The sequence below is a fragment of the Benincasa hispida genome, chromosome 12 (genome assembly GCF_027475165.1).
Source record: "Benincasa hispida cultivar pf3 chromosome 12, pf3_genome.v1.1, whole genome shotgun sequence".
Classification (NCBI taxonomy): Eukaryota; Viridiplantae; Streptophyta; class Magnoliopsida; order Cucurbitales; family Cucurbitaceae; genus Benincasa; species Benincasa hispida.
This window is the reverse complement of record NC_143489.1, coordinates 54317448-54329561: the sequence shown is the minus strand read 5'-3', so window position 1 is coordinate 54329561 and position 12114 is coordinate 54317448. Positions and strand designations below refer to the sequence as shown.

The 12114-nt window shown below is 35.3% G+C and overlaps 1 protein-coding gene across 1 annotated transcript; it reads right to left on the bottom strand.

The window, feature by feature from the left end:
* Positions 1-8180: 8180 nt before the first annotated feature.
* ENT1 (equilibrative nucleotide transporter 1) lies at positions 8181-11873 on the bottom strand. Its single transcript, XM_039018901.2, has 2 exons — positions 10913-11873; positions 8181-9074 (listed from the first exon to the last, which is right to left on the bottom strand). Exons 1-2 carry the CDS (start codon positions 11436-11438, stop codon positions 8344-8346), a joined length of 1257 nt encoding a protein of 418 aa, XP_038874829.2. The 5' UTR covers positions 11439-11873; the 3' UTR covers positions 8181-8343.
* Positions 11874-12114: the final 241 nt, after the last annotated feature.

Genomic DNA, 12114 nt, shown 5'->3' with positions numbered 1-12114 from the left:
ATTAAAGTAAAGGAATTGTATCGATTCTCCTGAAGGGGATTTCTGTTTTTCTGTTGGTTCTGGTTGCTGGAGCCAGAGTTCTGACCTTTCCTCTTTATCCCCTTTGATTTTTGGTCATGTTTTACCATGGTAGATGCGGGTCTCCTAGGTACGACGTTCACCTTTTTCCTCTGATCCTACTTCTGGGCTTCCTTCTCAATTCTTAGACGGGTGATAAGACTCTCCAAGGAAAAATCCTTGATCTTTTGCCTCAAAATGTTCTTAAAATCCTTCCACAAGGGGGCCATTTATCAATAATAATAACAACTTAGAATTGTTTATCTAGAGGCATACCTTCAGTAATTATCTCATAGGCTATCTTCTGCAATTCATGGGACTGGGCCTTCATAGATTTGTTATCCGTCATCTGGAACTTGAGATGATGGCTGACAACATATTTCTTCGACCCGACCTCCTCGGTGTCGTACTTCTTTTGCAGGGCGTCCCAGACCTCCTTCGTTATCTTCATTGTGTTGTAGTAGTCATACAGATCATCAGTCAAACCATTTAATATAAAGTTCTTACATATAAAATATTTTTCCTCCCAATCAGTAGCTTCTTTTATCTGTTATTCAGTTGGTTCTTCTAAAGGGACGATCAACTTATCTCTGGTACATGTGTCGGCAATTTTTTACGATAAGAAAGAACAACATATTTTGCTTCCATCGTTTGAAGTTCGCTCCTTAGAACTGGAATGGACGGTTGAGGTCGGATGTCATAATGTCGTTGTTGCTAGTAAAGGCCATTAGTGATATGGTAGAGGAAACGTCTTAAAATTATTTTAAACAGGAAGACCCTCAGACGAAGAACAAGACAACCGAAAACAGTCAGGAAATGGCAGTCGAGTAAAGAACAGAATCTATAAAACAAAAACTCGTTATAGGCTGAGTCGTGAAGCTCACTCTCTTTAAGATGTTTCGCGACTCTGTCTAAGTGTGCAAGCAGGTTAGGAATGTTGTCCCGTCGTCCCCATGATCAAACAATCCAGAAAAGAAAATTCGATCGAAAATGCACCGTTACCGACCGAAACACACACCCTTCTAATTGAATGCTCGAAAAATGGAAGCAGGGAGAGAAAGAAAGCAAAGGATAGTGATGGGAATGGAAGGAAAAATTGTTGTGTTCTGAACTGCCAATGGATGCGCCTTAGGACTAAAACGTTTAGCCACACATCATTGTTATAAACGTAGTTCCATAATTTTCCATTTCGAGTTAAGAAGATGTGAAAGTGCCTCTCTCTCTCTATAAAAATGGTACGTTTCAAGGTGTGAAGTGAGAGGGAAAAGTGGGAGAAAAGGAATTTTGAATAACACGACCGTTTTATTTTTCATTTTTTTTCCATATTTATATTGAATATTGAAAAGTAATAAGAATTAGAGGTGTTAAGCTTTTTATCATTCTAGCGTCGAGCTATTTTTCTACAACACCTCCCCTACAGTATGACCACCGTAATAGAATTTGATCCCAAAATAGCATATCCAAATTATAAGAAAACCCATAGAGGCAACAACTAATTGCAGAATTTACACCTTCAGATTTTTTATTTGTTTGTGTATGTAAATAAATTGTGAATATTGTTCAAGTAATAAATGCCCAAGTTTCCTTTGGGTCCCATGAAGGGAATCAAATTCCCGCGGAAGCATGGGATCGCCTTACATTTTATTTTTCCATTTAATAGAAACAAAATCACAGTAGACCACGCAAGAACAATGGAGGATAAAAATCATATTCATCATGCTATAGAAGATAGAGAAAAGGAAATACGAAGCTCACCTTTTTTAATCCCGATATTCTCGTAAATTCCTCTTACTTCTCTCAAGAATACCTCCTTTACGATCTTGGACACCACCGTAGAAATAACCTCGCTATTCTCCAGTACTCCAAGGGTTAGATGAGTGGTCTCTAACACTTGGAAGAGGAAGAGGTAGAGAGAAATTGTTTTGAGAGAGTATAGAGCAATTTGGTGGAGGCTAGGTATTTCTTTCGCACGATGAAATCCTTACTCTAAATAGGTTATAAGGATATATTTATATGGAGAAGGATTATCCCTTTCTCCAAGTATTTTCTTGTCTACCCTTAGTGCTAATTAAATAACCCTTATTTAATTAATTGGCACACTAATTAAATAACCATATAAAATCCTATTTAATATATAGTTAATTAATTAACATATAAACATCACATATTTATATGGATCCACCTCTCTAACATTATAATTAATGAATTCTTCATGAACTTAATTCACTTGAATTTAATTTTTGAATCTCATTCAAATATTTCTATATTTTATAATTTGGATTATAGATCACATCTTTAATTAACCATTATATATTAATCTTATTAATATAAAATTCCCTCAGTTGATTTGAATAATTTATATCATTCCTCATAACTATCCTTTAGCGAGCTAAGAAGGGGAACTTATGGACCTACAAATTAGAAGCTCAAATGATATGAGATTAATTAATTAAACTCTTTACTTAAATTAACCAATATTTATTAACTAACCATCACTCCACTGAAGATCGATAGCTGCACTCTTTGCATGTAGATATATTTCTGTGTCCATGGATGTAATTAATCAATAGTGAATCGACCCTTCACAAATCGCTCATAACTACAGCTAGGTCAAATTACCATTTTACCCCTATAGTTACATCTAACTCCTTAAGTATCAATGATTCCTCTAATGAACAAAAAGTTTATAGTCCAATTATAAACTAACACCTCTTGGACCAGTGAGGGTTGAGGCCTTATGGTTCAAGACCTGGAATCAGCTATTAATGGACAATTTATCTACTTTTCCTAAGATCGGGAATGAGTGAATTCCATCTTATATAGTCGTATTTCCAGCTCTTTACTTGGACAAATCTCCAAAATAGTAAGGTTGTTGAGTCGGCTAACATAGTCACTCTCACCTATACACATCAAAGGATTGCCCTCATAAACAGGAGTTTACAACTCACTCAGGATTAAGGTCAAGTCATCTATGTTCATCCTAGTGAAATGTAAGTTTCTTGTAGTAATGGTGTTATATAGAGAGACTATTCATTTCGTGGTCCGGTCTTATACAAACTCTTTGTATAGAATACCCCCGCTCACATGTCTCCACATAAACGATCAGGATCAAACCATTTGTAGCACTTTACAACAATTGTAACAACTACAAAATGGGTCATATTTGTAGTGTCACTAGGATAAAGTATCCAGTGTTATCCATCTACTGTAGACCATTTAGGTTATTACTTAAACATGATCCACCTGTATGTCAACCATATACATGTTTTAAATTACATGAAATAACATTGGATCTTAGTTTATGATTGAATTAATGCAATCTAAATGTTAATAAAATACCTCTTATTTTATCAAATATATGATTTGTATTTACAAACTACAAGATACATGAGATTTAGGACACAAAATACAACATCACAATTTCAATACGATCCCCATGTCTCATTTAACAATACTGGTACTACGGGGTGGAGACAGTGGGGTCGGTCTATGGATTTTCTTCCTTTTGTTGCATTTCGCTTAAAGAGTTGAAGGGAGATAGTGCATCAAATTGTTCACAAAGGTCAACTTGATCCTCTTCCCCAGGGATCCTAGATGGGGGAACTCTAAGAGAGCCATCGACTCCAACCACCATCCATGTACGATCCATACTAGATCTGACCAACTGCTCATCCTACTTCCTCTACGTTCTTGACAACCCATCTTTGTCTCAATATAGTCTTTTAGTAGGATGTTTCAGTCCTCTTCCCCATTACTTAGAAAAAGTGAGTCATTGATTTAGGTACAAAATACTATTATTACCGCATGGATAATTAGACATCCAACCTATAATCACAACGAACCAATTACAAGAGCGGAGCTTTACTAGTCGAGCTATATCCCCCTGAGCCAAGTGGGGTCTGCATGAAGGAGTCAAATGCTTCTTCTATTCTTATATTTTGTTCCTTGGCATAGCTGGGCCATCTTGGACTTGAACCAAAGACCTAACAAGTAAGCTTCTCCAGAGCATACAAGTACGAGGTGAGCCCATGCGATGGGTTTAGTTAAGATATGTCAAATTGAACCTAATCATACATGTCCCCCAACTATATCTTCCAAATCGTCCAAACTAACAATCCACCCTTCTTTGCAAAAGGAGATTTTAGTAACTTTTCAAATATAACATTTGGGCTAAGGGTCAAGTTGGTAATTTTTCTTACATCTCCAAATAATAAAAAGAAAGAGAACGAAGAAAAACTACTCTTGAAGCAATCTTCTTTGTTGAAGTCTGTCAATCTCGCCTTGATTCGCACCTCGAGATCTCGAACGGCCTCCAAACGAATCTCTAAGTCTCCCCCTCTAAATCTAGGATAAAACACTCTCTAAGGCTTTGAAATTTTGTGGTGTGTAGAATTCCTCTCGGTTGAGCAAAACCCTAAAAGCTTAAATAGAAAAAGATTTCCAAAACTATAAAAATTTTCCTAAAATACTGCATGTCGCGTCTTCCTTGCATCTGTGCACCCCTGGTTTCCTTGCATCCGCATGCCCTCTTGCATAGCGATGTGCTACACATATCGAGCTTTTCTTTGCTTCTGTCGTGGAGCACTATGGCGCTGCCTGGCACGCTTGGTCTTTTTCTTCTCTTTTCTTCCCTCTTTTTGATGTTTGTCTTGGTTTTGAACTCTTTGGACATATTTATTTTAGATTAGCTCATTTAGACATTAAATCTTGATCTTGAACATAGTCCTGAAAATCACTATCAAACGACATTAAATCTAACAAAAATCATATAAAAATTATTCTAAATCCAAGACAAATAACGAATAATTTAGGTGTGCTTCATTATTATACCTTGCAATAGAGTTTGGACTAACATTTCCATTTCAAGTCAAGTGGGTTGTGCCATGCATGAAATGTCAATTATGCTACACTGGCATGCAAGCTTCAATTCTTCAAATTGGGGTAGATGTTTTCAGTATAATCTTAGTTGAAGTAAACAAGAATGATCTGATCATTAATTTTTTTTATTTAATTTTCCAGGGTAAACACCCTAAAGAGACATCTGATTGCGGCTGAGAACTAGCAGTTTTTGCAAGGATTTGCTTACTAGTGAAGTGGGTTTAATTACTATTTTCGTGCTTATGATATGTTTAAGATCTGGAACTATTTAACATATAAGAGAACAAATTAAATATATTGAAACTTCCATCTATTTTAGGATTTTGCTATTTCTTTCAACATGTTGTTCTACCTTATATTCAGTTTCTAGTTTATTTTAAATTAAGGAGATTTAAAAATCCAAAAGGAAAGAATATGGTTGGTAAGAATGAGGATGAAGTAACATTTTATCAATGGTGGTCTTGATTGGTTTGGCACTCTTACACAAGAATGATTCTATCCTAATAATCCTTCATGATTCTATCATATTCAAGATTTATGTTGGGGTTTTGAATTTTATTGGATATCTTCCTCTCTTCATTGTTTCCATCATTAAAAAAACCTTTCCAGGATTCAATTTTGTTGGTTTTGGAGTCAACCAAGAATCAAATTAAATCAAAGTAATCGTTTTATAAAGAAGGGATCCAAACCAATGTTCAATAAAAAAAAAAAAAAAAAAAAAAAACCTAGTTTGATTTTTATTTGATTTGGTTTATTATCGGTTTCGTATGGCCACTATTAGGCCTCTGATTTGATTTTTGGCCATTTAGATGTTTTAAGGGCCCACCACCTAAATTTTTGTTTTTCCATTTTACCCCTCACCACATGCTGGCTAGATCCACGAAAACTAATAAACTACATATATACTTTTTTCTTTTGAGATTTACATAGATTATATTCTTCAAATAACGTAGTTTAAAAAAATCTTCAAATAAATATAAATATGTATGAAGATTTTGATCAACGGTAGTTTTTCTAAAGATTAAGATTTAATTATTTAATCATTTAATAGTTTTCTTTTTTTGGCTTAAGCATTTTTATCTCTACTTCAAGTACTACTCCGTCAATTTTGTCCTATTGTCACGAGAGGTGTTGATTGAACTACAAAACCATCGGCAATCCTTTATGCAAGGGTATTTTCAAGAAGCAATTGATTGATAATCTGGTCATTAGATTGGCATTCTCGAAACACATGTAGACTTAAAAGGTATGTAACATTTTTTTGGATGATCTAAATTGATGCCAATTGGAATGAAAGATGAAGGGTTTACAGAATTGGTATTCTTATAGAAAATTTGTGGTAGACTAGGTGACATGGGACGTTGTGGAGGAGGAGGAGGATAATTGTTGTCCACAATTAATATGAGGATAATTCATATACCGGAGTATTTAATTAGATGACAGATGGCGTAGGTGAAAAAATGTGGCCCTCACATATATTCTTGTGTACTAAACTCCTCCATCCATAGTTAGTATCGATTGTGCTCCACAAAGAGGAGGTTATTCATGTCAAATATTTTAGTTTAGTATAGGAGATTTGCGTAGTTCACGTTCTTTTAATGCATAGTATTTGCATTATTGGAATGACTCATTCTTATAAAAATTTTAGCTATTAATTACAATATAGTATTGATAAAAGAAATTAAGATTCTAGCTTCTACAAAGTATTTGCATGACTTAGTCTAACGAAGACTTAAGTTACTTTTAATATGTGTAAAAATCCGAATTTTAATTGTTTATGAGTAGAAGGTATCTATAAGACTTAGTATGAAATAATTTTAGGAGTTGGTGGATAGAAGGTATTTGATAACTATTTTGAATATAAGGTATTTGATAACTATTTTGAATATAAGGTATCTGCTTACTTCGTGTCTAAATTTTGAATTATTAACTATAATAAAATATTCTTGATGATTAATAATGTTAATTTGTGGATGAAAATTGAACGTCTGTTTTTTCTTGTTTTCAACCATTAATTCCTAACTATGTTTTTTTAGATTATGTATCTCCCCATTAGTTTTGTTTGTATATCTTATATATCATTCATTTTAGAACTAAAGTTAGATTTGGTATAGTTAAGTTTATTAGATTTTGTTTTAGACGGTTAGATTTTTTAAAAATATAGCATAATTGTAGGGATCACGTTCTAAGGGCATTTTTGTCCATTATTAAAATTTAAATAGTATTAGAATTAGTCATTCAGTCATCTTCACAAAGAAGAATATGTTTGGCCATTTTTCAAAAACATCATTCCGTTTGAGTCATCTATCCAATTGCCCCAATTTTAAATTAAATTTGGTCGATTTCCTTTTTTTTTCATATATTGAAATGTGATATTTTTGTTTTTTATTGACACTTTTTTAAATTAAAGCATACAAGCGCAAAAACAATTGGTATTTATTCTAACCAAGAATATATATGCACCATAATAATTAAAATACTAAAAGATAACTAATGTTAAAGTTTATTTTTAAGGTATATATACTCTTGGTACGGTTCGGATTTTATTATTTTTTCAAATAAAAACAATTCGAACCAATACTTTTTTGTTTTCTCCAAATACAAACCAATATGTTCAATTCTATACTAAAAAACCAAACTATTGAATTGATTTGGATTGATTTAGTTCTTCGATTTTTCGGTTTTTTGTTACCTACTTCTTTTGACATTTATGATGGTGGCCTCCGAAAAATTATCCTTTTCCGTGTTGAAAGAATATAAAAAATTATTTTAAAAAAAAAAAAAAAAACTGAAATGGGTTGTTAGGGAATGGGAACTTCACAACATTGACAATGTCATTAAAGTCCTAAATATAAAGGTTCATGAACAATGCCTTCATTTTAGTCTTTGCAAGGTTACTCTTTCAACTAGTGGACTTGTACCTGTGCAGCATTGAAAATGTGAAGAGGAATCGTTGCAAGATTAACCTTGGTTGAAACCAAGATGACTAAGTGTGTTCGTGAATTGGGTTGAACCACTTTTTAGACCAAACCCTATCGTTTAGATTGCAAATTTCTTCGACCTAAACAACTCTTATTAGATCATAAACCCAATTCAACCTAATCATGAAACATTTGAGTTGGTTGGTTCAAGTCATTATTTAAAATTTTAAATAGTATGTTTATGCGTAAAAGAACTTGTTTACTTATTTTCAATATTAAAAATTTTGATGTGGGCGTGGTGTGTTCATCTAACTTGCAAGATAGTTTAACTTAAACAAATGATGCAGTACTTGAAAACATAGATACTTTTCAAGGGTCTATACATTCATTAGAAATCAATACATGCTTTATGAACAAATGAAAAGGAGTAACGATGAGAGACCGGATTTTGAGGTCCGTGTTTAGATTACACAAGTAGTAGATAAAGTTAAATGATCCAGACCCAAGACACGACAGAACCAACTGCCAAACCGGTGACCAGGAACAAAACCATGACAACTCCTGCAGTTTCTGAGTGTTGTAATTGGACAACCTTTGGAGCCAACATCATCAGAACACTTGTCAAATAGCCATTGGTGAGACCCATCAAACAAGTCAGCAACATTACTGGAATCTCGGTTCTGAAGACTGAGGGGCCATGAAGACATGTGAAGAAGAGTGGAAAGAACATGAGTCTCACGACACATCCAACAATAACAATCTTGGGATTTTGAATAACATAAACTGCAGTGAGGGTCTTGCCAACAAGATCGAACACGTTGTAGCAGGTAATGAGGAGAATTGGGTACCAGTCTTTGAGAATGGAAGAATGAACATCCTCAGTAATGTATCCTGGAAATATTGACAAAGTTACTAAATAGATGAGGACAATGCCAAACCCATACCACTTGACACTCTCTATTATTTGCCACAGCGTTGATCTCCATACCGCCCCAGTCAGAGGTCCTTTTTCCTCTTCCTCCATGTTCATAGCTTGTACCTTCAAGTCCTTGTAATACTTTACCACTGGTAGCTTTTCAACCATATTGTAAAATATTATACATATAACCATAACTACAATGGAAACCGCAAAGTAAAGCTTCGCACTTTCTCTCAAACCACTCGCATCTTGTGGGTATATCGATTTTGTTAGAATCCTCAAAAGCGAAACAAGGACCCCTGCAGCCAAGTCAGTCAATGATTTAGTACAACCTCCATTAGTTAAATTAAACAAACAAACAACTGCTTTATTCGGCCATAGCGATATTTCAAGCTACTTTAATAGCAAAAAGAAAGTTTTTGTTTCCATAAAAAGAAATAATCCTTCTAATTACATATGAAATCAAGATCCTGCTAGGTTTCCCTTCACCTGCATACAGTAAAACCCAACAACAACTAATTCCAAGAAACAGAGCAGAGTACCCTAAGTTTATATATTTACTTCATGGAAGATACTCATGCTAATTCTCTCCAAGAAAGCTTCAACTCTTTTAATAATCACAAGAGAAACAAGAACAAACAACAAAAGCAGCCTTAGCACATTTGAGAGAGCTGAGCAATCCTCTCCAAGAAAGCTTTGATGCTTTCACCAAATTCTCCACACCCAGCAGCCTTCCTCCAAAACCCGACTTAACTCCTCTTCCAACCTCCTCACACTCGGGGTCCCCACCCGATCAAAACAAACTACCACATCCCACTAATGATTTGTTCCCTTAAAAATTCCCTTTTTACCCTTCCTCTCATAAGTGTAAACCATTGAGGTCTCACAGATCCACGAGAAGGCGTACAATAAAGGTGATGATTTAGACAGGCCTTGTCTACTGACCGCCTACTCCAAACCTAAATTCTTGAGCATTTGATCTCATAGTCGGGGATTACAACAAAAGGGTTAGCAAGATATGCAGTTCAAGCTACTTTGATAGTGGACAAAAGGTTATTGTTTCCGTACAAAGAACTAATCCTTCTAGTCACATATGAAATCAAGATCCATGAGAAGGCATACAATGCAAGGTGATGATTTAGATAGACCTCCTTGTCTACAGACCAACTACTCTAGACCTAAATTCTTGAGGATTTGATCTCATAGTCATGGGTTACAACAAAAGCGTAAGCAAGATATTTAATTCAAGCAACTATGATAGTGGATTATAGATAAAACGTTTTTGTTTCCATAAAAAGAACTAAACCTTCCAGTCACATGTGAAATCACGACCCATGAGAAGGCATGCAAAGCAACGTGATGAATCAAAAATAGTTTGATGCTCATGCTACCAGTCCCTCTAAAGCAAGGATTCTGACCTCTTTGTCTACTAGTCCCTCTAAACCTAAACTCTTCAGCAGTTTATCTCATAGTCATGGTTCACAATAAAAGAGTAAGCAAAATATGTGATAAGCTATTATGATAGTGAATAAAATGTTCTCGTTTCTATGAAAAGAATTCCTGCCAGGTCCATGAGAAGGCACGCAATGCAAGATGATGATTCAAAGTCAAACAAATTTCTTTGTTTACTAGCCCCTCAAAACTTAAACTCCAGAAGGGTATGCAAGATATGTGACTCAAGCTACTTTGATAGCGGAAAAAAGATTCCTGTTTCCTAAAAGGAGCTAATCCTTCCAGTCACATATGAAATCAAGACCCATGAGAAGGCATGCAATGGAAGGTGATGATTCCAATAGATTTCTTTGTCTACTAACCTTTCTTCTTTCTAAACCTCAACTCCTGCCCGGTTCATCTCATAGTCATAGCTCATAACAAAAAGGTAAACGAGATAAGTAATTCAAATAGTACACCAGAAAAATGCAACACAATCTCTCCAAATTGCAAATCTGCAAAAAATGATCCATACAATTTGCCTTAAGTTTCCTACGAAGATCAGTTCGATCATAACTAAAAGATGAAGGAAACAGAAATTCATGAAACTAGAGTCAAAATCTAAAACCGGAATGGACAGAGCTAGCAATTTCAATCTCAGACAAACAGCAATTAACATCTTACGATTTCAAAAAGAAATTAATACCAGAACCAGCGGTGCCAGCAAGAACAGCCTGCATGTATCTCTCCGGCAGCTCACCGGCAGAGCCAATCACCCCACCCTGCACTACGGCATCAGCAGCACCACACAAGACCACCGATCCGATGGTCACATATAGCCCCTCGTACAACCCAACCCGACCCTGAATGTAAACCGCGTCCATAACTGGAACCACAAGCAGGGTCAACACAAAAAGGACCAATCCCAGGTTGATCCTGAAGTGTGCATTAGACTTGTGGGAATAAAAGACAATGAAGACGAGGCAAATGAAGGAAACCCCCATGTAAACAACAGCAAAGATGCGATCAACGTTTGCATCAGGGTAGAGATAGGAGAAGTAGTCAATAGCCGTGACAAAAGCGTTCCACGGAAGGAGGTAACCAAATCCCAAGGTAAAGTAGATTATGTAGGCTAAATGGAATGAATCTTTAGGGACCTTATTGGGTATATCAGCAACGGCTGTAGTTTGCAGAAGAGAGGTCGATTCCGAATCTCCGTCGGCGATACCCATCGGAGATTCAAACCGTCCGGATCTACAGAATTAGGGGTTGAGTGCGTTTTGAAACAATTTGACGAAAGCGGACGAAACTAGATAAAGTATATAAGGTCAGTTCTGATCGGATCGGATCGGATCGGGTTGGGTTGTCGGGTTATAAAAATGTAGATCTGAATTGAAATGTACCAAACCTTTGGTGTTTGGAGTCAACTCACCGCCGAAAATGGAAATCGGCGCCGGACGGACGGAGATCGAGGGACGACGGTGAGAGAGACGGAGAGCCGGAAATATGGAAGTGACGAAGGAGAGTCGGAGAGTCGGAGAATCGGAGACGAAGCCTTTTTGTGTGACCATGATGAGATGAGAAACGTTGAAAAAACAATTGAAAGAGAGGGTGAGAGAGATGGTGAGTTTATTTTTATTTTTATGTTTTTTAAGATAAGAAATAGTGAGGGTTTAGGGTAAATTAAGTTGAATTTTAAATGGGAAAAAAAGATGTTATTTACAGGTAAATAAATCAAAATATTTATAAATAATAACAAAATATCATAATTTATATATCATAGACGGTAGATAGATTATTATCCTTCTGGATACATAGATAGTCGTGTGTATAATATTTTGTTATTAGTTGTAAATATTTTTAACAGTGTTGTCATTTAAAATAATTTTTAAATTTTAATTTAAATAA

Bases quoted from the DNA above. Each gene is read 5' to 3' on its own strand.
- ENT1 (XM_039018901.2), bottom strand. From the start codon at position 11,438: ATGGGTATCGCCGACGGAGATTCGGAATCGACCTCTCTTCTGCAAACT. The intron at 9,075-10,912 runs GTATTAATTTCT...ACTTGGCTGCAG, and splicing joins TGCTGGCACCGCTGGTTCTG to GGGTCCTTGTTTCGCTTTTG.